General features: G+C 40.0%; 1 protein-coding gene across 3 annotated transcripts; it reads left to right on the top strand.

The window, feature by feature from the left end:
- Window positions 1-1511: 1511 nt before the first annotated feature.
- On the top strand, window positions 1512-27014 carry afg1la (AFG1 like ATPase a). Of its 3 annotated transcripts, none has more exons than XM_034160050.1 (13): window positions 1512-1673; window positions 1924-2117; window positions 3663-3714; window positions 3823-3924; window positions 6509-6639; window positions 6753-6852; window positions 9627-9684; window positions 9762-9845; window positions 9934-10004; window positions 10099-10199; window positions 21096-21236; window positions 21319-21429; window positions 26512-27014. In XM_034160050.1, the coding sequence occupies exons 1-13, from the start codon at window positions 1577-1579 to the stop codon at window positions 26647-26649; spliced, it is 1380 nt and encodes a 459-aa protein (XP_034015941.1). In that variant the 5' UTR covers window positions 1512-1576; the 3' UTR covers window positions 26650-27014. The 3 variants fall into 3 exon arrangements, with proteins under 3 accessions (XP_034015941.1, XP_034015942.1, XP_034015943.1); XM_034160051.1 differs by having other exon boundaries at window positions 21096-21231; window positions 26512-26571; XM_034160052.1 differs by lacking the exons at window positions 21096-21236; window positions 21319-21429.

A 27014-nucleotide genomic window follows, 5' to 3' on the forward strand; every position in this document is an offset into this window, starting at 1 on the left:
TAGTGCAAAATGTATTCAAATCAATAAAATAACAAGGGTGCCCAAATTTATGCACTTGCCTAATTTTGCTTAAATAATTATTGCACACTTTCTGTAAATACTAGAAGCTTCATTTCACTTCTCAAATATCAGTGTGTTCGTCTGCTATATGATATATTTAACTGAAATTTCTGATCCAGACAACCAATGATTTATAAAGGAAAATCATGAAAATTATCAGGGGTGCCCAAACTTTTGTACACAACTGTACTTTACCCACTATATATATATATATATATATATATATATATATATATATATATATATATATATATATATATATATATATATATATATATATATATATATATATATATATATATATATATATATCCCTACAGCATATCCTGGGTACTCCCCGGGACCTAATGAATGGAAGACCTCCACGGGGCATCCACACCAGATGCCCAAGCCACCTCAATTGGTTCCTTTTGATGCAACAAAGCAGCAGCTCCACTCACAGTTCGTCCTGGTTAGTTGAGCATCTCACCCTTTTCAGTACTGTAATCCCACATACCTGACAGAGGAATCTCATTCCTGCTGTTTGTATCTGTGACCTTATGCTTTCTATTACCCAAAGTTCACGACCATAGCTGAGGATAGGAGTGTAAATCGACTGGTAAATTGAGAGTCTCGCCTTCTGGTTCAGCTCTTTCTTCACCACAATGGTCCAGTACAGCGTCCAAAAAACATCAGACACCGCCCCAATCTGTCTATCAATCTCATGCTCCAATTTACCCCAACTCGTGAGCAAAACCACAAGATACTTAAACTCCTCCACTTGGGGCAATAACTCTCCCCTGACTACATGGTACAAGCCACCCTTTTTCAACAGAAGACCACAGTCTCAGATTAGGCCTCAAACCTGCTCAGTGCACATCAGAGGTCACTGTTTGAGGAAGGTCACTGAAACACATCATGTGCAAAAGAGAAGCAATTCTGAGGTCAAGGAGCTGAACACTCTTGGATCCCTGACTGGGCTTTGAAATCCCGTCCATGAACATCATGAACAGTACTGGTGACAAGGAGCAGCCCTGTCAGAGTCCAACACCCACCGGGAACAGGTCCGATGGAATGCTGAGAATGTGGACACAGCTCCTACTTTGGTCATACAGAGACTGGATCGTGCGTTGAAGTGGTTACAGTACCCCATACTCCCTCAGGACAGCTCGAGGGACCTGGTATTATAATAATAATAATAATTATTGTTGTTGTTATCATTATTATTATTATTATCATCGTTATTGCTGTTGTTGTTGCTGCTGTTGTCATTGTTGGTCCAATTATTAACAATGGCATGTAAACCAACCACATATCATAGAACAGTAAGGCAACAACTATATAACCTATACGTAACTTTAGAAAATAAAATTTTAATAAATTCATACTTTCATACATAGACTGTATTACCAAAAGGTAGTGCGCCCCCTCTTGGCTAATGAGGAGAAATGCTTTTGTCTTTGTTAATAAAGTTACGTGATGTTTTGTTTTGATTTTTTTTTTTTTAAGTGGTTGATGGCGGCGCGCGCTCGTGAAGATGTCACCCTCAGCGGTCGTCGCTTTACGTTTTGTTTCCAGACCGCAACATTGTTTGGCAAAACTGAGAAAACCCTTGAATAACCTTTACAGACGAGGTGAGACGTTTTTGTGGCGAGTCGTTTTGATGAAGAAAGTGTTTGGCCGGTCTAGACTAAACTTACCCGGTTAAAATACGGGTTAGCTAGCTGTACTTTCCTTAAGGTCTTCGCTGTAAATTAAGTTTCTTTGCAGATGTACCTCGTTTCTTTATTTTTGTCCTGCAGGACAGAAGTGCCTTGCTAACCCGCTTCGGTTACACTCCACACAGTTTTGACAGGCGTTGACTTAAAAACTGTTTTGGGAAAGGTTACGCCCTGGGAGTGAAGGAGGCGGCGGAGGAGAGAAGCTGCTTCAGCGGGCCTCTGGAGCAGTACAACAGCCTGATCAGGGACGGCACACTGCGGGAGGACGAGAACCAGAGAGCCGTGCTGCTCAAACTGGATCAGCTGCACAAAACCCTCAGGGGATACAGCAACACACCCACATCCATCTTCTCCAAGGTAAACACACTCTGTCCTGTAGCCAGTCTGAGCTGCTTTTCAAAGGTAGATGTAACCATATTTACGTAATAATTGCATGCAGCACTGTGCAGCAGGGGTGGTCATTTGGTTTCAGTGCAGAAAGGTCCAGTAGCACAAGGCAGTGGCCCTGATCAGTCCCCCTGCCTTCTTTGCGTCAACAGCAATTTGCCGTTTATCGCTTGATTATCATGCTGATAGATGATGACTGGAGTGCAGTTTTAAGCAGAAACGAGGCGATAATCGATTAATCGCTGCCGACTTCCCGAAATGATGCATGCGCATTGAAGGCAGGGGGACCGATAAGACCATGACACCGGCGTAAATCTTGTGCCAATTCAACAAGCAGAGCCACCTTGGATTTGCTGTGGTGACCCCGAGTGCAAACAAGACAGCAGACGAAGGGACTTACTGTGCAAAAGTCTTCTGTGTATTTAATATGCCTACAGTTGTTTTCAAAAAAATCATGAAAAACTGCTAAATAGCTAGTATTTATAAAGAAATATACATATTCCCTGGGGTGGTATCATACAGGAAAACAGATCAAATCTAGGCTTGACTCTCCCATTTGTCTTCTGTTGAACTGCATTTTGCATATTGTTCTTACTTTTTCTGATGTGGGTTGTATTTCTGAAGAGGTCAAATGATTGTTCTTGAATATCTTTAACAATTTTTCATCACTTAAACATTTTGATGGAGATTGTGCTCTTGAGTTGGTGGGTTGATAGCCCTTGGTGAAACCTTGTGCTCTAATCAGTGCTGCTGTAGTATTACAGCACTGTAGACCCATTTATTTGGTTTGACATTATTTTTATGAAGTGGTTAGGGCAGCTGTAACCATAACCACGTCTTATTTGGTTACTGTTATGGCAGCTGTAACCCTAAATCTTGGGGCTGTGCTTACGGCAGCTGCTGTAATTGGTGTTCTGTGACTCTGTGTTCTTTGCTAACTCATTAGTATAGTGGTAAGTATCCCCGCCTGTCATGTGGCAGACTGGGGTTCAATTTGTTTCATGTGCTCAGTGCAAAATTGCAAGTAGGAGAGGAACAAAATTTTAAATACGCAATGGTACACAACAATTTTAAATAGACAACAATACAAATATTCAATATAAACAAGATGTGGAAATGAAAAATGATTCCAGTCTGTAGAATCAGGGTGTCTGACTTTTAGAGGGAGGAGTTGTACAGTTTGATGGCCACACACAGGAATTGATTTCCTGTGGCAGTCAGCGGTGCATTTAGATGGAATGTCTGGAACTGAAAGTGCTCCTGCATTCCACCAGGACGTCCTGTAAGGAGTGGGCGCTATTGTCCAGTATTACGTGTATCTTGGACAGCATCTTCCTCTCTGACACTGTTGAGAAGATGTGCAGCTCCACCCAACCAACGTCGCTGGCCTTCCTGATCAGTTTGAGTCTTTTAGGGTATCACATCACCACTGTAATAGTAACTTACTAACCCATACTTATGGTTAACATAATATCTGCTGCCTTATTTTTTAACTGCATTCTTTTTGTCTTTCAGTTTTTTACTAAGCCTAAGCCTCCTAACGGATACTACATCTATGGTGATGTTGGTAAGTGTTATTTAGGACCATGCTTTTAAAAGCATGATGTACTGTAATACCGCTCACATTTTTCATGTGTACATTATTATTAATTCTGGTTCCTTTTTGTGTTTCTAGGAACAGGAAAAACTATGGTAATGGACATGTTTTATTCTTATGTTGAGACTCAGAAGAAGAAAAGGGTTCATTTCCATGGCTTTATGTTGGATGTGCATCAACGTAAGTACGCTGTATGTACTTTGTACTTTCCTCCATATCTCAAAACATCCACTGTGGGGCAGAAGAGACAGTTTTGCATGAGTGAATGATAATGTTCTGCTTTGACAACATTAAAGACATTTGTAGCTAAAAAGTATCAGCAATATTGTCTGTTTGGTCCAGAGGCAAAAAAAAATAAATAAAAAATGTAATCAAACATCCTCATGGATTCAGAAAGTAATTAATATCAAGAGGGAGAGCAATAAGTTTACGCTTGAGTTTCTTTAGAATAACTGCAAATCCGTTCATGTGTAGTTAATGCAATCACAAACTGGGATGAGCTATAAACTGTAGCTTCTACAGCTATAAAATTTATTCAAAGTTCTGATAAAAATGTTCAGTTATACAGACCTTGTCTGTACAAACGGTTACCTGTAAGACCGTTTGTGCCCAAACTAGCTAAGTTTAGCACGAGGGTCGTCCTGGTGGCAGAAACAATCTCTACAGCAACAGTGACATGATTTCCACATAAAAATAGGTGACTGAGTCAGTGAGTGCACAAAAACACATTTTGGTTCATTAGAGAATGCATTGAGAATGCATTGTAGAGCAGGTGGATGTGTGGATACAGAAGCTAGCTGCCAACATGTAGACCTGTGTTTGAATCCCCCTCGTGCTCCCTGTCTGTGTCTGTGTCTCCCTGTCTATACAAGATGCTTGATCTACATTGTCTTAGTCCCAACTGATTTAAAATCAGAATCCAATTTCTGAACTGTTCAAAATATTTCATGCCGATTCTTGAAATTACATGGTAAAGTACATGGTAAAGTTTCGGTACTCATAGTCTTAACAGCTTTTTAAACGGGGTATTTGTAGTGACTACAGCTTGAAACTTGTTTGAACATGCTCCATTGGGGTAAACATTTTGAAGCTAAAGCAGTGTTTGTTGCAGCTTTTGTTCAAAGTTGAACAACTCGATCATGTCTGATTGAGGGTGCAGCTCCTTTCTTTCATTTTCTGGCAGGTTGCCAGGTCTGCACTTTATAAACCCTATGGAGGCAAACCGGATTAAGCTGTTTCATCCCATTTTGCACTCTTTTGGATCGTGGGTGAACGTAGTATAACGGTGCCCTGTAGAATAGCCTTGGTAGTGTTTGGGACAACTCTTTGTTCGTGATCGGACTAAAGACTGGATTTTATTTGAGTCCATGTGTAAGAAAATGTATGTCTTTTATCATTATGTGGTCATTAGGTGATCCTGTATCGTATTTGTACTACAAATGTTTTGTGCTAACTTTTACATTTGACCTTTGCATTTGATTGAAAATGATTCCTCATGCTGAAACTTTATGTGAGAACAGGAAGACAACAAGGAATTCAAGGACATCTTATCTCAAGAAGTGAAGAGCAGGAGGGCTCTCTGCCGACTTGGAGAATAAATCATGGTTCATGAGGAAATAATTTTCAGCTGTTGTGTGGAAACATTGTTGCGTATGACCAGCCAAGAGATGCTTGTCACTGAACGAGAATGCTCATGTTGCCTGGATAACAGAGTGGTTTTAAACTGCTTAAACGCTTGATGAATGTGTTAACAGTCCTTTAGTGAGAGGAAGTTGCCATCCATGTTGTTGTGTGAACTGCTCACTCCTGGCCAGTAAAGTCCAAGCTTAGAGATAACTCCTCTCATCTGTCATTCTTCTCCCTGTCTGTCAGAGGCAGGAAATTTGTCTGATACCACGTACACAGCGTGGAGTCTGGTGTTTGGGAATATTCCAGTTTGTCATTTAATAACTGACGATGGATTATCAAATATGGATTGAACAATTTGAGCCAATTAACACAGCTCAGATGCTGATGTTGAGAAAACTCCGGTTTAAGTGTGGCATTCTTTGTATGTCAAACATTTTCCATAGTGCTTGACAGCGATACAACAAAAAGGTGAGTCCAGTGTAAACCCCGCTCACCTCAACATTTAGCTGTTATTTATGTTGTGTTTCTCTGCTGTGCACTGCACTCATTTATAGTCAGTTGTCATTTGGTGTTTTGCTATTTGTAAAGACAAATGCCTTTGTTGTCTTTTGTTGTTGTTTTTTGTTATTTATATGTATTTGCTTGAAATGAACATGAGTGCTATTTGTAATTTTATTTTATCTCTGGAACCTGACAGATATGAGGAAAAGTGCCCTTTTTGTGCTTCTAGGAACACAAAAAGTGATGCCATAGTGACGCCATCATGACCACTCGTATAATGAATGTGTTAAGGGTGACCCGACTTCGATTTAAATGCATGCTGAAAGTTTTAGAGTCCCGTTATGAAGTGTTTTTCTCTCTCTCTCTCTCTCTCTCGCACATTTATTTACAAAAAAAATTAAAAAGGCAGTTTAAAGCTGTTTCTCATTTCCACTGTCAAGAAAATGTATTGAATTGTGAATTTTTTGTTTGTTTTTGTTGTCCACCCTGCTGTATATTAGTCGCACCAGATTATACTGCTAATGAAAAGAAGGAAAAAAGGGGGATGACTTTCACCAGTTGTTGCGCTTTTTTTTTTTTTTTTTTGTCATCTGGATAGGTATGTTACCAAAGATCCATTTTTTTTTTCTTTCAGGGATCCACCGACTAAAGCAGAGCATGCCAAAAAGGAAAGCGGGGAAAATGGCAAAATCTTATGACCCGATTGCTCCAGTGGCGGAGGAGATCAGTCAGGAGGCTTGTCTTTTGTGTTTTGATGAGTTTCAGGTAGTAATAAGTCAGTATTTCTACCTCAGATATAATTTGTAATATAAACAATTATTTGACTGTTTTCCTCTTTGCGTGTAACGTAATTGGAGATGGTGTAATTTTTGTTGCAGGTCACTGATATCGCAGATGCAATGATTCTCAAGCAGCTTTTTCAGAATCTCTTCCTAAATGGAGTTGTTGTTGTGGCCACTTCAAATCGTCCCCCTGAAGGTGAGCCGTAGGTGGCATGGCATATAATTTTTTTTTAAAAAAAATATATTGTTCCAAGTGCTTTCATGAAGGGTCCCATGTTCTTAATTTTCAAACATTTGAGGTTGCAAAGCGCAATTTTGCTTAGTGTTCATGGCATGATAAAAAATAAAAAATGTTGTCAATAAGTATATAGCTGCTTTCAGCAGCACCTTAGACTGTTGTGAGGTAAATGTTCAGTGTCTTTGCATTGTGATGACAACTTGCACAGATTGAGTGGATCGTATAAACTGCACATAGATCTGTGGGTTAGAAGTTGGGCTCCCAATATGTAGACCTGGGTTTGAGTCCAGGTCACACTATACCTACCTGGCTGTGTAATTTAGCAGTATACTTCATCTGCATTATCCCAGTCCACCCACCCAGCTCTAAATGGCTACTCCCCCTTGATGGGGGTTTCTGACTGGTGTCCCATCCATGGGGAGTTGTAGAATGTATTTCAGGGATAAGTATTGGAACCGTGGGCCTCAGGGCCTACAGTTGTGTTAAAAATAATAGCAGTGTGTGTGCAAAGCTCAAAATCGTTACAATATTTTTTATATCTATACATGTAAATGCTTTAGGAGTACATGTTGTTTAAGCAGTGTTGTTAGCGTTATCGATTTATTGTGTTTTTCTACTTCAAGTAGAGTAGTCTGTTTGGTGAAGAGTTATGTTGTCACCATGAGTGAAAAGTGCCTTGCGTTTAATGTCTTCTGCCACCCTCTGTGTTGTTGTGTAGGAAAAGTAAATGCCATTTCTTTGACGTACGTGTGTGTAATATAAATACAGTCCATTTTCACATTCATTGTCCTGATGCCACAATGTACTTTATGAAATAAGCTAGTGTGTTAATGCACAAAAAATGTAAAGGGATAATATAAAAAGAATTAATCAAACTCATTTATGGAAATAATTTATTACCTAGTTAGTGTTAACACTTCTACATAACATTCTGGTCCTGTTGTCTTTCACATATATAAAGAAGGTTTCTGTAGAAGATGTTCTAGAGCAGTCACTAGAAAACACCATGACTAAAGCATCACTCTTCTAAATTCAAACCATCAACTTGTCCCTGAGATTTAGTAAGGATAGATCAGCATCAGTGGTATACTGTATGAAATCATAACTTTATTTAATTTGTATAACTTAAATATCAATATCCTTTTACTGTAATGATCACAATAATAAAATAGATCAGCAGGTGAGTAAATATTAGTCTGTACTGAATTCACTGATGACACCAGCTTTTTCTTGTCAAAAGTGGCTACAAAAATGCATCAGAATTTTGTCAAATTACCTGAATCACAGATTGCTAGGATGGACGAAAGTGATGAAAGGTTACTAATTACCTGTTTCCTGTTATGTGTTGGACGCAGCCCGGAGAACCGACCAGCGTTTGAAGGACCCAGTATGAAATAAGCAGAGCACGGTACAAAGGATAACAAAATTTAATGACATAACAGTGCGTGATAAATACAACAAATGAGTGCGTGGTCTGGTGAGGTGATAATACGGTGCGCTCCCAGCTGCACAAACGGTCCGGAGCCAGAAACAGTTCGGACCCAAGGACCCCGCCGACACCCCCCAGGTGGCCGCGACAAACCGAGTCTGTGAAAGAAGAAATCATCATGTGAGCCCACACTCCACACACAGAGAGACCGCTCAAAGGTGAACATAAACAGCAAACACTTCCTGGCTTAATTACTAATCAGCTTCCCACCCTGCAGGCATGGAACACCCTGTTCACCTACTCAACTGCAGTGGAAGCTGATTAAACGACTAACATAACAGCTCAATATAATAAGGTGTGAGGGACACCACATTTACTGACTGTACAAATGTTAGTCACAAAACCTAACGTACCTCAGGAAGTGTGCTGACGAGCGTGAGACCTCACCCCCTCCTCTTTCACAGACCATGGCATCAAACCTGGACGTTCTCAGCATCCATAATAATGAGATGGCTCTCAAGACGACGATCTCACCCGTCTGGTCACAAGGTCGGGTCTCTGGCCAATACACACTGTGTACTCCAGACTTAAATGCCACCATGCTCCAATCCGTGTAGATGCACCACAGCTGTGAGTCCTGACGAGCTGCACTTGATCAGCCTCAGGTGATCAGGGTGAGGTCCTGAAAACTCAGCCACACAGCCACTCAATCCTAAACGCGTACCACCTGGAAGGAAAAACAAAAGACAGCACAGAAGACAGAAACAAAAGGCAGCTAGGCCCCCCCAGCCATACAACATTTCCTACAGAATATGATTTCTGAGAACCAGTATTTCACAATGTAGCTGTCTCCCGAAGACAGGTAAACGCATATAATTAGGTACATTTTTGAATTGTAGAAGTGTTTTGTGAATCCGCTCCCTCTTGGGACCTTCAGCAGTGTATTTTCATTCTTCTTTCTGAGTTATAAGGCATTTTATTGTTGTTTGGCACCACAAATTACAGTCATATGTTTGACACTTTGCTTTGTTCATATTTATATAGAGATAATTCAGTAGGATTGTCTTGGAACAGGGATGGGAGGCAAAATCAGTAGAAATGTAAAATCGTTATGCGTGTACAGGGGCAATTAAAGGTCATCAACACCAATATAAACTCTTATCATCTTGGGAAATTACACTACACCACATTTGACTGAAGTAAGCTTTTAATATTTTAAAGTTCTGTAGATTTTAAAAATCGTACAACAATAAAGCAGTTGGGAAATAATCATATTCATTTATTTTCTTCTTATTTCTTTCAGACTTGTATAAAAATGGGCTACAGAGAGTCAACTTTGTACCTTTTATGCTGTATTACAGGTAGGAAAACAGAAGACTGTGTGCTGTTTGGGCTCTACATTTACTAGTTGTTGTTTATGTTTGTCCTTCACATTTAGAATATTGCCAAACTCTTGGCTTGGATTCTGGAATAGATTATCGCAAAAAGAAATAAACCCTTGGCAGGAAAACCTCTACTTCCTGTAAGAAATGGAAACATTTACCCTGTTTTGAGCTGTTGGATCATTTTTATTAACTTCCTTTAAACTGACTTTGTAATATTTCCTGCAGCTCAAGTGAGCCTGATGCAGAAGCAGTGCTTGATAAGATGTTTGATAAACTAGCTTTTAAGCAGAATGACAGTAAGTGCAGCTGATGTGACCATTTTTTAAAATGACTATAGACATTACTTTCCTGTCGTTGAAATGTGTCCTGTCTCTGTTCCTCTCGTCACAGTAACACGACCACGAATTATGAACGTCCACAACAGGAAGGTTCGTCTGAATAAACATGTGGGGACCATAGCAGACTGTACTTTTGAGGAACTATGTGACAGAGTGAGGTAGCAGTACGTCATCTTTCCACATTAAATGTTCTCGGTCTAGGAGGAGGCAGAAAAAACCTTCTCTTTATGTTTAGAAAATACATTTAGTGTTGGCTGCCAGAGTGCTGCTGGTCCTGGTGAAGGTTTTATCATACGATGTCTGTTAGAAAAGTATCCAACCGTTTTATTTTTGGCAAAAAACCTGATGGATTTGAATCACGTGTGCTTGCATGAGCCCAACCTTGAACCTTCGTGCGCAGCGTGAATTTTTTCACGCTTGTCGATTGCGTCATGTTGCTGGTAAGCAGCCTTTGTGTGAGGATGGGTGTAGTCTCTCTCGTCGGATTTCTTTGCAAGGAAATGGCGGAACTCAGGCCCTCTGCTGTATTCCTTATATACATTTGACTGCACGTCTGCTTCCACAGCCAACACAATAATTAAGTTGCAGACTATACAACTGTCATTGGCCTCATCTCAGCGGGGGGATGAGACTCATATCGCAAGGGAAGTCCAAGGTCGGACAATGTGGTGCTCTGCGAACAACCTCAACTTGAACAGAACCAAAACAAAAGAACTGATAATAGACTTCAGGAAGAACAGGATCGATTTGCTCGCCCCTCTTTATAAAAGGTGACTCAGTGGAAATTGTTCAAGCTATAAATTTTTGGTATACACATCCAAACACACTCTCTTGGGCAGTGCACACAACTGATTTAATGAAGAAGGCATCGCAACGCCTCACTTTCTCAGAATCCTAATGAAACATCATCTCAGCAGAGCAGTAATGAAGTCCTTCTACCACGCTGTCATCGAGAACATGTTGACCTATGGAGTCACAGTCTGGTATGCAGCTTGTACAGCAGCAGAAAGGAGGACTCTACAAAGGATGGTGGAAACAGCACAGAAGATTATTGGCTGTTCTCTTCCCTCCCTGGAAGAAGTCGCAGGTGCTCGATACCTTTCCAGAGCCAAAAACATTTTAAGACTCTTCACATCCTGGACAAAAAATATTTAACCTTATGCCCTCAGGCAGGCAGTACAGAGCCATAAAAACACATACGAATAGACTTTTGAATAGTTTTTACCCTAGAGCCATACAACATTTAAATAAATTACAGTTACACTGACAACATTGGGACAACACAGAGCAGGGACTGTGCAGTAATGTTTTTTTTTTAACCTATTAGTTTTACTATGTTTAATCATGTATTGATATTTAAGGCTGTATTATTTATTGTGACTGTTATTATTGTGTTGTATGTGTGTGTGGGTGTGTGTCATCATGTGTGTGGTGTCTGCGATGGGTATGTGTGTGTTGATATGCCACTGTGATGAGTCTCTGGTAATTTCGTTGTATTACTTATACAATGACAATAAAGCCTATTACCTAATTATTACCTACGACTGGAGCAGCCTACTGCATCAAATTTTGCCAGAAACTGGGCGACAGCCAGGGTGGAAACCATTCGGATTATTCAGACGGCTTTCGGTGACGATCTATGGGCATCACACAGATTAAGGAGTGGTACAAAACACGGTTTAAAGACACTCCGCAACACGGTGGAGAGCGAGCCACCCTCCGGGCGGCCATCAACATGCTGAAATGACCAGAGAATTTCCAAAGTGAACGCTGTGGTGATGCGGGACCGTCGTGTGACTATCCAAAAAATTGCGGAGAGGTGGGACATCAGCCCTTTTTCACACATTCACTGTGAAAGAAGATTTGGCCATGAAAAAGAGTTCAGCGAAATTCATGCTAATGGCTTCGGCACGAAGCTGCTGACGGAGCAAAAGCATCTCCGTGGTTGAAGTCTCACAGGACATGCTGGACTCCGAAAAATGAAGCCCACCTCTTCCACCATTCGGATGATTCAGACGCTTTCGGTGGCTTTTCAGTCGTGTGACTATCCGAGAAATTGTGGAAGAGGTGGGCATGTCACAGCATTGTCCGTTGTGCGGACAGTCTTTAAAACCGGTTTGTAGCACTCCTTAATCTGTGGTTGCCCATAGCATCGTCACCGAAAGCCGTCTGAATAATCCGAATGGTTTCCACCTGGCTGTCGCCCAGTTCTGGCAAATTTGATTTAGTCGCGATGCTCCAGTCGTTTCGCCATTTTCCTTGCAAAGACAAATCCAACGAGAGGACAACACCCATCCTCACACAAAGGCTGCTTACCAGCAAATGACGCAATTGACAGGCGGTAAAAAGGTTCAAGGTTGCTCATGCAAGCACACGTGATTCAATCCATCAGGTTTTTGCAAAAAATAAAAAGGTCGAGTACGTTTCTAACAGACCTCGTAACTAAGAATAACTTACTAAATATGAACTAGTCTATTTCTTCTCTGATCTACTTTTGACAGGAAACTCAAAGTATTGCTGTAAACAAAAATCTATATACTAAGCGTGGAGGTCCCATTTTTTGTACTCAATGTTCTCTGGATCTGCTCACCTCACGCATCATCTCTACGCTTTCGATTTTCCCATATCCTCTGTAGTTACGGGCGCGCATCATGGCTCTTTCAGAAATCCACTTAATTGCCCGCATTTTGCAGTTAATTAGAACTGCTGATCTGTGATATACCACCAATGTCCACCAGATGGCGATTTCACCTTGAGAGTATTCAAGTGCCTTGATTGGAGAGTGCCATCAACTCGTCACCATTTTGGGACTAACTGTGCTGAACTACTGAATGGACCTTTTATGTTTTCAACATTTTTTAAAATCATTTAACCACATACAACAACACATCCAGGTACAGGTGCTATCAAAATAACTATAAAATAGTTAAGCTATCAAATTTAAATAAATTTACAATTTATGATGATTTATTTAATGAAATTAAAGCCTGATTTATGCAGCTGCTGCTCTTTAACTCCATGTCATGCAGTGATGTGCATGACAGTTTTAAAGTTCTCCATCTCTGGATTATGCTTTATTATGGACTAAATTTGACCCGTAACAAGCTTTCTTTCTACAATCATCACCTCCAAATCAAGGTAAGCTGATCTTTTTCCTCTTTTACCGACTTTGTGCTGTAAATGTGATGTGGACTTTTCTGATCCATTCATCATCGTGCGTGCTATATATTATGATGGCAGATGAAGGATTAAATGCAGAAAAGTGTCAAATCACAGCCTTTTGTGTTTGATTTAACAGGTGCACATCAGGCTGCAGGTCCGAGTCTGAACACTGTTTGGGAAAAAAAAACTAAAACGGTTGAACTTTTAATCACAGAAATGATTCCTGTCCCACTTTCCACAAATCGACGAGTGTCAGAGCTGAACTTTAATTTGTACCTCTGCACGTCCAGACTGCTCGGGGTTTTTAATGGAAATACATTGTGATCGGATGGGACATTTTATCTGATGCGAGCAAAAAATCCGTTATACAAAATCCATTATGTAGTGTGTTTATTACATGGAAAACTATACAAAAACTTTGGGACTTTTTTTGTCCGGTGACTGTGAATATCTGGTTTATACGACGACGGTTTAGTTGAGTTTTACTGTACATGGGACTGAACAATAAATTTACCTCGCAAAGCTTTGATGATGATGTGGGCTTCCATCCCACACGGGCTGACTTTATGTTCCAAAATTTTTCTTCTGTTTGGATCTGAAGGGAATCTGTACATCTTGAAGCCCCTGTTGTGACTATTTGTGCATCCAAATGCGCAACAACCTGGCATTTTCAGCGAATAAATAAATAAAATGGCTGGATTTACATGCAGACATATTAACAGCCAATGCTATTTTTGCCCCAAGATGGCACCATGAGTCACGTGACTGATTGTTTGTTTGTTTTGTCTGTTGTTGTTTTTTACTCATGTCGCCACTCTCTCTAATAAAGGCACTCTGGCGAGTATGAATCCACCCAGATTCCATGTATGACTTTCACATATGTGCAAAACCTCGGTTTGTGTACGGATTTCCGTCAAAATTAGTTTCCATGTTTTGTTCATATTGTCATATAAAACCAGTAACTTAAAATATTTTATTTTATATTTTTATTTTTATTTTTATTTTGACACGAAATGCGCGCCTCTCAATATGTGTGTCCCTGTAACTCAAACTTAGCTCTTTTTTTCTTCTATGGTATTTAATGGCAGCTGCCATCCTGATTGCACTGCTGCCACCTGCTGCATCAGTCTGTTATAGTGGTACTAAATCGTTTTGATGAGTCTGGTGTCTTTCAGATATTTAAAAAGCCAACACTTCCCCCTCTCACTTGACCTTATGGCTAAATACGTCTTATTAGAAACTTCTTTCAGGCCTTACAATTGATTTCTTTCACTTTTTACTCTTTTTAATAGATTCAAAATGACTAGATATAATTTGTAAAATAAAATATTCTGAGGTAAAATTAAAGCACTGTGCTAAATACTGTACAGGTATTTTCATTGGTTATGATTTTTATTATTTATATTATAACTTGTGGCATTTGAAAGTGCTGCAATCTGGTGATGGCGTTTCACAACATTTTATTTAAAATTCACTTGGTATGGTGTTGGAATTTGGCATTAATATGCGGTCTTGATCTGGTGATGGTCTTCTTTAAACTGTTGCATCAGTTTTAAATTACTTACAACTGGCTAAAGACTTTTCATTGATAATAGTTATGTCTTTAAGTGTATTATTTACTAAAAGCTGAATTGGTGTAATTATTGATTTGTTTTATAAGACAGAATTTGATAAATATGGTATTAAAACAATGAAAGCAGAATTAAAGTCGGTTAATGCAGTCAGTTAGTCCATTTGTGCAAACCTATTACAGACAGTACATACAAGATAGTGAATAAATTTTAATGAAATCAAGACTTGAGCCATATTTTGTTCCAGAAAAAGAGTCAAATACCACTGCATTTTAAACCAAGAAAAACTGATGAAAGTGCTCTCAGAATGCATCAAATTGCAGTTTTTTCAAAATTTCCAGGGTGCCATGCCCTCAGACCCTGATGGCGACCTCACGTCTTTGGCGGTTGAATGTCTACTCACAGAATATGTTCAGTCAAAAAAATTTCAGTTGCTTGCATCCATGCATTCAATGCATTGTCATTGAGCACTGCATTTTTTTGGCCATATTTTATCAAGATAGGTCATTGAAAATTATCTGAAGATGTTTTCTAGGGCAAAAACATCCACAGATTCCTGCCTCCTGTCTTTTTGTTGGCGCCACCATCTCTAAGCCATACAACATAGCTGGTCTCACTACTTACTGTCTTGCAGACTTTCCTCTTCACGCTTGCAGGCTTGAGACCAGAAGATCCTGTGTTCAAATCCCTGCCTGACTGGAAAATCACTAAGGGCCCTTGGGCAAGGTCTTTAATCCCCTATTGCTCCCGGTGTGTAGTGAGCGCCTTGTATGGCAGCACCCTGACATCGGGGTGAATGTGAGGCATAATTGTAAAGCGCTTTGAGCATTGTAGATGGAAAAGCGCGATATAAATGCAGTCCATTTATTCACCTTGCCTGCACTCTCTTCTTCACCTTTCTACCACACTCTCCATTACTTTGGACAGTTGACCCCAAGTATTTAAACTCATCTACGTTCACCACTCAGGGTTCTCCCCAGAAATTTTTTGTTATAGCGGTGCTGTTGGTGTTGCGTTGCGAGTCATTTTGACTGGTTTTAGATGCACTGAAAGCAAGAGTAATAGACAAAAAATGACACTTATGTTGTAATATCAAAGTTCTTTTTTGTATTTTTCTGTCTAAGTTAAGAAAATAAATAACACTGCAAAGTTTAAACACATTTATTTGATGGACATAACATTTGCTGTCTTTAACAATGACACACTGTACCTTTAATCCAGTGAGAGTCCAGGCAGGGTTTTTCTGTCATGTTGACAGTTTAGCTTTTTTTTTTTTTTTTTTTTACATTTTTGAGTGGGATTGCATACTTATTAAAAAAAACAAAAACAATATAACCCCTAATTGTCTTGTTTGAACAAGAGCCTAAATATCCACCTACAGTGAGGAAAATAAGTATTTGAACATCCTGCGGTTTTGCAAGTTCTCCCACTTAGAAATCATGGAGGGGTCTGAAATTTTCATCTTCATCTTCATTTTTTTTTTTTTTTTTTTGAATTTATTTGTATGTTACTGCTGCAAATAAGTATTTGAACACCTGCCAATCAGCAAGAATTCTGGCTCACACAGACCTGTTAATTTTTCTTTAAGAAGCCCTCTTATTCTGCACTCTTTACCTGTATTAATTGCACCTGTTTGAACTTGTTACCTGTATAAAAGACACCTGTTCACACACTCAATCAATCATACTCCAACCTGTCCACCATAGCCAAGACCACAGAGCTGTCTAAGGACACCAGGGACAAAACTGTAGACCTGCACAAGGCTGGGATGGACTACAGGACAACAGGCAAGCAGCTTGGTAGAAGACAACAACTGTTATGATTATTTATTAGAAAGTGGAAGAAACACAAGATGACTGTCAGTCTCCCTCAGTCTGGGATTCCATGCAAGATATCAACTTTGTGGGGTAAGGATGATCTGAGAAAGCTCAGAACTACACAGGATGACCTGGTCAATGACCTGAAGAGAGCTGGGACCTACAGTCACAAAGATTACATTAGTAACACATGATGCTGTCATGGTTTTAAAATCCTGCAGGGCAGCAAGGTCCCCCTGCTGTGACCATCTGGATGATCCAGAGGAGGAATGGGAGAAGGTCATGTGGTCAGATGAGACCAGAATAGAGCTTTTTGGAATCAGCTCCACTTACCATGTTTAGAGGATGAGAACGACCCCAAGAAAACCATCCCAACCGTGAAGCATGGGGGTGGAAACATCATACTCTGGGGGTGCTCTTCTGCAAAGGGGGACAGGACGAACTGCACCGTATTGAAGGGAGATGGATGGGGTCATGTATTGTGAGATTTGGCAAACACCTCCTTCCCTCAGTAAAGAGCATTGAAGATGGGTCATGGCTGGTTCTTCCAGCATGGACAGTGACCCAAACACACAGACCAAGACAACTAAGGAGGGCGCCATAAGAAGCATTTCAAGGTCCTGAGTGGCCTGACCAGTCCTCCAGACCTGAACTCAATAGAAAATCTTTGGAAGGGGCTGAAACGCCAAACCTGAAAGATCTAGAGAAGATCTGTATGGAGGAGTGGACCCAAAATCCCTGCTGCAGTGTGTGCAAACCTGGTGAAAAACTACAGGAAACGTTTGACCTCAGTAATTGCAAACAAAGGCTACTGTACCAAATATTAACATTGATTTTCACATTAACATTTCACAGGTGTTCAAATACTTATTTGCATCAGTAACATACAAATAAATTATTAAAAAAAATCATACATTGTGATTTCTGGTTTTTTTTTTTGTTTTTTTTAGATTATGTCTCTCACAGTGGACATGCACCTAAGATGAAAATTTCAGATCCCTCCATGATTTCTTAGTGGGAGAACTTGCAAAACCGCAGGGTGTTCAAATACTTATTTTCCTCACTGTATATATCTTAAAAGAAAAAAAGAGTAGAGCCACTTAGGTGCCTGGTCATGAGAACCAGGGATGGTAGGTTGAAAAGCTTTTTTATCCCATGGGAACTCTCCCTACCCACCTTTAGCAGCTCAAGAATATGGACAGCATGTATACAAGTGACATTTACATGACAATATATATGACAATATTGAGATAGGATAATTTGGCCATATTGTACAGCCCTAAAGTCAACTACCTGAAAACTTTTAATATTAATTTACATTTACATTAACAAAATAAGTGGCAGGGCTTAAGAGGGCTGTAATTGGAGCATCAGCTGAAAAGCAGAAAAAATGCTTATAAAGGTGGGGTGTATGGGGGCAGAGCCCCTCCAGAAGCTGAAAGACGAAATAAGGAAAATGCTTAAAAAGGTGGCGGGTCAGTGAATAAAAGCAAGCAGAGCTCCCCTCAGAAGGTAGCAGAGCCCCCTCAGAAGCTGAAAGGTTTTAGTCATGCTCATGCTCCCAAGAACCATTTTACTGAAAAAAGTCTGAAGGACCTAATGTTCATGGTTAGATGGCGAGGAGCTTTTCCAGGCATGTGAGAGGCAAATAAAGAAAAATGCTTAAAATGGCGGGGGGCTGAAATGTTTTGCCATGCTAATCGTGGTGGCCAAGTGGTTAATGCGCTTGGTTTCAGTTCAGAAGGTTCCGGGTTCAAATCCCACCCCTGTCACATTTCTTCATGTAATGTGGAGTTGCGTCAGGAAGGGCATCCGGCGTAAAACTTGTGCCAATTCAACATGCAGATCCACCTTGGATTTGCTGTGGCGACCCCGAGTGCAAACAAGGGAGCAGCCGAAGGGACTTACTAATGCTCCCCTGAAGCATTTACTCAAAATAAAGTCTGAAGGACCTAAATGACATGGTGAGATGCTGACGAGCTTCGCGTATTCATATGCATATTAATAATAGTAATAATGTATAAACAATTAGTTCAGTGTTTTTGTTAATCCCCCTGAATTCAATTTAAATTTGGAAATCTGCAGTAGAAACACACTGTTTCAGTTCAAATCCATTGTCAAATCAAATCTTTTTTATTTATATAGCGCCAAATCACAACAAATAGTTGCCCCAAGGCGCTTTATATTGTAAGGCCATACAATAATTACGGAAAACCCCCAACGGTCAAAACGACCCCCTGTGAACAAGCACTTGGCAACAGTGGGAAGGAAAAACTCCCTTTTAACAGGAAGAAACCTCCAGCAGAACCAGGCTCAGGGAGGGGCAGTCTTCTGCTGGGACTGGTTGGGGCTGAAGGAGAGAACCAGGAAAAAGACATGCTGTGGAGGGGAGCAGAGATCAATCACTAATGATTAAATGCAGAGTGGTGCATACAGAGCAAAAAGAGAAAGAACACTCAGTGCATCAGGAAACCCCCCAGCATCCTAAGTCTATAGGAGCGTAACTAAGGGTGGTTCAGGGTCACCCGATCCAGCCCTAACTATAAGCTTTAGCAAAAAGGAAGTTTTAAGCCGTAATCTTAAAAGTAAGAGAGGGTGGTCTGTCTCCCTGATCTGAATTGGGAGCTGTTTCCACAGGAGAGGAGCCTGAAAGCTGATGCTCTGCCTCCCATTCTACTCTTACAACCCTAGGAACTACAAGTAAGCCTGCAGTCTGAGAGCGAAGTCCTCTATTGGGGTGATATGGTACTATGAGGTCCCTAAGATAGATGGGACCTGAATTATCAAAACCTTATAAGTAAGAAGAAGAATTTTAAATTCTATTCTAGAATTAACAGAAGCCAATGAAGAGAGGCCAATATGGGTGAGATATGCTCTCTCCTTCTAGTCCCTGCTTAGTACTCTAGCTGCAGCATTTTGAATTAACTGAAGGCTTTTCAGGGAACTTTTACGGACAACCTGATAATAATGAATTACAATAGTCCAGCCTAGAGGAAATAAATGCATGAATTAGTTTTTTCAGCATCACTCTGAGACAAGACCTTTCTAATTTTAGAGATATTGCGCAAATGCAAAAAAGCAGTCCTACATATTTGTTTAATATGCGCATTGAATGACATATCCTGATCAAAATGACTCCAAGATTTCTCACAGTACTACTAGAGGTCAGGGTAATGCCATCCAGAGTAAGGATCTGGTTAGACACCATGTTTCTAAGATTTGTGGGGCCAAGTACAATAACTTCAGTTTTATCTGAGTTTAAAAGCAGGAAATTAGAGGTCATCCCTGTCTTTATGTCTGGAAGACAATCCTGCAGTTTAGCTAATTGGTGTGTGTCCTCTGGCTTCATGGATAGATAAAGCTGGGTATCATCTGCGTAAGAATGAAAATTTAAGAATGCCGTCTAATAATACTGCCTAAGGGAACCATGTACTAAGTGATAAAATTGGTCCTAGCACAAACCTTGTGGAACTCCAAAATTAACCTTAGTCTGTGAAGAAGATTCCCCATTTACATGAACAAATTGTAATCTATTAGATAAATATGATTCAAACCACCGCAGCGCAGTGCCTTTAATACCTATGGCATGCTCTAATCTCTGTAATAAAATTTTATGGTCAACAGTATCAAAAGCAGCACTGAGGTCTAACAGAACAAGCACAGAGATGAGTCCACTGTCTGAGGCCATAAGAAGATCATTTGTAACCTTCACTAATGCTGTTTCTGTACTATGATGAATTCTAAAACCTGACTGAAACTCTTCAAATAAACCATTACTCTGCAGATGATCCGTTAGCTGTTTTACAACTACCCTTTCAAGAATTTTTGAGAGAAAAGGAAGGTTGGAGATTGGCCTATAATTAGCTAAGATAGCTGGGTCAAGTGATGGCTTTTTAAGTAATGGTTTAATTACTGCCACCTTAAAAACCTGTGGTACATAGCCAACTAATAAGGATAGATTGATGCATATTTAAGATCCGAAGCATTAATTAATGGTAGGGCTTCCTTGAGCAGCCTGGTAGGAATGGGGTCTAATAGACATGTTGATGGTTTGGAGGAAGTTAACTAATGAAATAACTCAGAACAGTCCGGAGAGAAAGAGTCTAACCAAATACCGGCATCACTGAAAGCATCCAAAGATAACTAATACCTCTTTGGGATGGTTATGAGTAATTTTTTTCTTAATAGTTCAATTTTATTAGCAAAGAAAGGTCATGAAGTCATTACTAGTTAAAGTTAAGGAATACTCCGCTCAAATTGTGGTAGTGGAAACTGTACAGAGGCAAAAGTACAAAAATTGTCACTGTCCAAATTCTTGTGGGCCTGGATGTTAAACTGGTGGGTATTTTCAGTAAGTATGAATAATTTATAAGATGTCTGGAAATGTCAAGTGTGCCATAATTGCAGTGGGACAGAACCCTGCACACTGCTCACAGGTGATCAGAGGCTTAATAAAGTTAGCTGAGTTATGCTGACCTGCAGCATGTTTAATGTTTCAGCCTTTGGGGCCCAGTGACTACCTGGAGATTTCTAGGCTGTTCGACACGGTCTTTATTCGACACATTCCTCTGCTGACAGCGAATAAGAAAAGTCAGGCTCGGCGGCTCATAACACTTGTGGATTCCCTCTATTCCCGTAAGGTACTCTTGCTTTGATTTAACTGCACGCTATAGCTATTTGGGAATTTATTTATTTATTTGGGAACTATATATGTTGGTTCAGGTGCGAGTAGTCATCCTTGCGGATCACCTACTGGAGGATATTTTTGTGCAGGATGTAGACCGCAGCCATGACGAGGGTCATATTCTTATGGACGATCTTGGGCTGAAAAGGGTAAGAGCTCAAAACTAGTTGCAGTGCTTGATAAAGATATTTAATGTGGTTAAGACTTTTGTCTCCATTTTTTCTAGCTTTTTGAACACCCCAAAATTTAAACATTTAACTAGTCCATCTAATCGTTGTATTTTGTTCTCAATCGAAAGTTGCATGGTGGATCAGGTGGACTATCCACTACTTGCCTCCTAACAAGAAGATCTGGGTTCGATTCCACCCATGCCACAGTTCCTTTCTGTGTAGAAATTTGCATGCGGCTCTGTGTACGTGCTTGGTGTTTCCTCCAGGAACTCGAGTTTTTCTTCCACCATTTTAAAAAAAAAAACATGCACCATTTGGAGTCTGTTCTATTCACTGCTCTTGTCCAAGGCAGCGTCTCTACGTCTGGAGTACGCTACCCAAAAAGCCCTGGACTTTGGGCTGCCCACTGCTCCTATTGTTTGGAGTGCACTAACTCTAATTAGGATGGCATAAATCAGCGAGGTCCCTTCCATTGTATGTACAACGACAAGAATGGTCCTTTTTCTTCTAAGTAGTGAAACCATCAACTAATCAAGTCTGATGAGTTTATATTGTAATAATCGTGGACACAATGTATATTTTACCCCCTTTTTGTCTTGTACATGTCCAGCAGGAATGAAAGGGGGTGGCATGCCTTGTTAAATTTTAAGTACTATCATAATAATAACATTTGGTACCAATAGTCTTGGTCTCTTCTGCACACTGTAGTGAGGCATGTCACCAAAGATTTCAATGGTCATTTATGCTTTGGCTTATTTGTTTAAGTAAAAGACAAATAACTGCCTTGAAAATGTGAAATTTAAATGGTGTGTTGTGTTTATTTTACCTGGTTTCAAAACCTTCCTGGCTTCATGGAACCTTAAATGTGCCAGGTCCATCTCTAGTATATTAATACACATGAATACAGTGTGTTCTCACTGGAAATGTATCTGTCAACGTTAAGTCTGAAACTTTCCTGAGTCCTGCAGACCATCCACAAGGAAGAATGCGGAATGCAGCACAGTGTGCACGCCATCTGTGGCGGTACTGCAGTATTACACTTGCACAAATGATCAAATTTAAATGTTTGTGATTCATGCTATGCAGTTTGATTTCATAAGCAATAAAAAGTAAACGTAAATCAGAGATGCATTATATTTGATGTTGTCAACAAAATAACTGACAATATCTCTTTAGTACTTTATTGTTGCTAGATTATTTTTAATTACAACACAACAAATTTATTATCATGGGTACACTGAAAGAGCCGTTTCTGAGGCAGTATTGTTTTGGGGGGGGATGGGACAGGGAAGCAGCACAGTGGATTAGTGGTTAGCACTGTTGCCAGTCACAGCGAGAAGGTCGTGGGTTCAATTCCCGGGGGCCTTTCTGTGGTGGGAGATTTTTCTCCCCGTGTTTGCGTGGGTTTCCTCCGGTGTGCTCCGGTTTTCCTCCCACATCCAAAGACATGCGTGTTAGTGGATTGGTATCTTTAAATTGTCCTTAGGTGTGCATGTAGGCGTGTCTGTGTTTGTTTGTCTGTTGTGGGCCCTGCGACCGACTGGCATCCTGTCCTGGGGTGTACCCCGCCTCTTGCTCTATGACTGCTAGGATAGGCTCCAGCCCCCCGCGACCCTTAATTGGACTAAGCGGTAGAAGATGGATGGATGGGACAGGGAATTCACCATGCAATCTGTACCGATAATTTAAAAAAAATAACCGGTTTATTCTCATTAACATGGTGCAGCCGATCTGCTCTGTGTAAGCCTGATCCTGTCACATCTCAGAAGCTAAGCCGTGCAGGGCCTGGTTAGTACTTTGGTGGGGGACCTCTCTGGAACACCAGCAGCTGTGTGTGTTTCTCCAGGTTACATTGGAGTTGTGTCAGGAAGGGTATCCGGTGTAAAACTTGTGCCAAATGCCAATGTGGATCTGGCATGTGAAACAGAACATGCAAACTGCACAGAAAGGCCCCATGTGGGACACGATCCCACAACCTTCTTACTGTGAGGCAACAGTGCCAACCACTAATCCACTCTGCTGCCCTTATTAGTTAATTTATTTTTAAATTAAACTTTGTTTGATTGGGATATTAAAAATCCTCTAAACAACACTTTAAATATTAATATTAGGGATGTCCCGGTCAAGACATTTTTTGATTGATTGTATCAGACAAATTAAACTGGAGTCACCAAATCAGTGCACATTCCCTTTTCCCTTCTATACAGGCCTATTGTATACAGAATGACAAGAAGTAACTGTCTACATTTGAAGACAGATATATTTGCTCGTAATAATGAGGTTTAATGTACGTTTAACAACTGCCATAAATGTTCAATTAGTATTAATCACAGTGACCTAGTTTTACTAATACAGTGCTTCACTAAGTGAAATTGATGAACCATATAAAAAAATATAGTACAATGCCAACATGTTGTATATCGAAATGTTTTAGAACTATCTCAGGTTTCTTAAAATGAGGCATATGTTTGTCTAGAACATGTGTAAATTATATAATTTGGCTTTAAATCTGAAAATATTTGCTTTTAGAAATTATTCAGATATTTCATGAATATACATTTTTATTCATGTGGACAAGCTGTTTTGGTGTTAGACATGATTTTACCAAATGTTTTAGCCACAAATGTAGTGTAATATATGAGAAGGATTTTAAAACTGTGTATTATAACCTAAAAAAAAAAGATCAAATGTGTACCAAGTAACACAACAGTCCCACCTGGGCACTACACAGCAGAGGTCTGGACCATTCCAAAACAGCATATTTCTCAAATATCATCACTTACCAGTCTGATGGATGTCTTCTCTTTTTGATTAATTCCTTGAATGATTGAAGAAAGTCCATTAGTGACAAAAATTGCTTCCAAAAAATGTCCCTTGCTGCCTTGAAAAAATAAAAGTATTTCTTCACAGATCCTGGGAAAATTGTCCTAACGTGTTTTTCCATGACCATTTTCTTTGTAAGACTAAATAAAAAAATTTAAAAAAAAAACCTAGTGCTTTCAGTTTGACAGACCATTCTTTTATAATGGTCTTCTTTCAGAGTTTGAGCATTTACTGCCATTTTTCAGTGGGGATTCCACAACAGACTCTGCAGCCTCTCACTTTGTGAGAGAGGAGACATACCCATGTGATGACCTCTGGCCTGTAGGATTGGCTGTGAGTCAAAGAATGTCTTGACCTGAGATGGATTTTGCAGTTGAGAATTTGTAGTTTCAGAAAGTGATTGAATGAAGCCTCTGTGGCATTCCATTGCTCCACTTTTAATAGTAATATGAACCCCCCCCCCAACGGAGCTTCCATGGACCCCAGAGGATTAAGCAGCAGCTTGGATTAATGGTGTGTTTTCTTCTTTGTCGTCTTCTTCTCCTCATGCATGACTGACGTTAAGTAGTCAAACATACAGTAGTGTTCAGAATAATAGTAATGCTATGTGACTAAAAAGATTAATCCAGGTTTTGAGTATATTTCTTATTGTTACATGGGAAACAAGGTACCGGTAGATTCTCACAAATCCAACAAGACCAAGCATTCATGATATGCACACTCTTAAGGCCATGAAATTGGGCTGTTAGTAAAAAAAAAAGTAGAAAAGGGGGTGTTCACAATAATAGTAGTGTGGCATTCAGTCAGTGAGTTCGTCAATTTTGTGGAACAAACAGGTGTGAATCAGGTGTCCCCTATTTAAGGATGAAGCCAGCACCTGTTGAACATGCTTTTCGCTTTGAAAGCCTGAGGAAAATGGGACGTTCAAGACATTGTTCAGAAGAACAGCGTAGTTTGATTAAAAAGTTGATTGGAGAGGGGAAAACTTATATGCAGGTGCAAAAAATTATAGGCTGTTCATCTACAATGATCTCCAATGCTTTAAAATGGACAAAAAAAAAAAGAGGCGCGTGGAAGAAAACGGAAAACAACCATCAAAATGGATAGAAGAATAACCAGAATGGCAAAGGCTCACCCATTGATCAGCTCCAGGATGATCAAAGACAGTCTGGAGTTACCTGTAAGTGCTGTGACAGTTAGAAGACGCCTGTGTGAAGTTAATTTATTTGCAAGAATCCCCCGCAAAGTCCCTCTGTTAAATAAAAGACGTGCAGAAGTTGTTACAATTTGCCAAAGAACACATCAACTGGCCTAAAGAGAAATGGAGGAATATTTTGTGGACTGATGAGAGTAAACTTGTTCTTTTGGGGTCCAAGGCCCGCAGACAGTTTGTGAGATGACCCCCAAACTCTGAATTCAAGCCACAGTTCAGTGAAGACAGTGAAGCATGGTGGTGCAAGCATCATGATATGGGCATGTTTCTCCTCCTATGGTGTTGAGCCTATATATCGCATACCAGGTATCATGGATCAGTTTGGATATGTCAAAATACTTGAAGAGGTCATGTTGCCTTATGCTGAAGAGGACATGCCCTTGAAATGGGTGTTTCAACAAGACAATGACCCCAAGCACACTAGTAAATGAGCAAAATCTTGGTTCCAAACCAACAAAATTAATGCCTCGCAGATGTGAAGAAATCATGAAAAACTGTGGTTATACAACTAAATACTAGTTTAGTGATTCACATGAATGCTAAAAAAGCAGTTTGAACATGAGTTTGTAGCGTCAACAGCAGATGCTACTATTATTGTGAACACCCCCTTTCCTACTTTTTGTACTAATAGCCCAATTGCATAGCCTTAAGAGTGTGCATATCATGAATGCTTGGTCTTGTTGGATTTGTGAGAATCTACTGGTACCTTGTTTCCCATGTAACAATAAGAAATATACTCAAAACCTGGATTAATCTTTTTAGTCACATAGCACTACTATTATTATCTTGAACACTACTGTATGCACTGGATTCTTTACCTTTTCTAGTTTCTTTGTCTTTTGTCCGCAGTCAAACAGACAGGCCAAAAGAAATTAGTAAAATTTAGTGTGTGTGTGTGTGCGTGCGTGCGCGCGCATGGGCATGCTGGTAGTAGGGAGTCTAGAGCACCTGTCTGCACTGACCCCAGGTCATGAAACATGGCCTGACTGACCTTTGCTGTGTGCATGCACACTCTTGTTTAACAGGAGGAAGCCAGCACTTTGTCCATCTTCAGTGGAGAAGAGGAGAAGTTTGCCTTCCAGAGGACCGTGTCTCGTCTCACAGAGATGCAGACAGAAGAGTACTGGGTGGAGGGAGACAGAAGCACAAAGTCACAAGCGTAACATTTGTTACAAAAGCTCGTACTTTATCTGTAACTGCCACAAAACGACACTACTCAGTCCAAACATTGTACAGAGAATCTTTATTCATTATTCATGGCTTTTTATAATTTTATTGATTATAGCACTTTGTGCATGTTATGAGTTAAGATTTGGGACATTTTATTGTTTTAAGTCCATCATTGTAGTTCAGCACTAATCACTTTAAGAAATGTCTGGGGAACAGCTTGAGGACACTGGGAGGTGAAATTCCGAAGGTTTTAATGGACATCAAATGGTTGTTTTAAACCTCCTGTTTTGAGACATGTTTCTCTAGAAAATGTCATGTCTGATGTTAATGCAATCCTAAATATAGTGCTTACAGGCTG

The sequence above is a fragment of the Thalassophryne amazonica genome, chromosome 19 (genome assembly GCF_902500255.1).
Source record: "Thalassophryne amazonica chromosome 19, fThaAma1.1, whole genome shotgun sequence".
Lineage (NCBI taxonomy): Eukaryota > Metazoa > Chordata > Actinopteri > Batrachoidiformes > Batrachoididae > Thalassophryne > Thalassophryne amazonica.

Excerpts from the sequence above, each read along its gene's own strand:
- afg1la (XM_034160050.1), top strand. The coding sequence starts at position 1,577 with ATGTCACCCTCAGCGGTCGTCGCTTTACGTTTTGTTTCCAGACCGCAA. Across the intron at positions 6,640-6,752 it reads TGTGTTTTGATGAGTTTCAG|GTCACTGATATCGCAGATGC; the intron begins GTAGTAATAAGT and ends TTTTTGTTGCAG. Across the intron at positions 21,237-21,318 it reads ATTCCCTCTATTCCCGTAAG|GTGCGAGTAGTCATCCTTGC; the intron begins GTACTCTTGCTT and ends ATGTTGGTTCAG.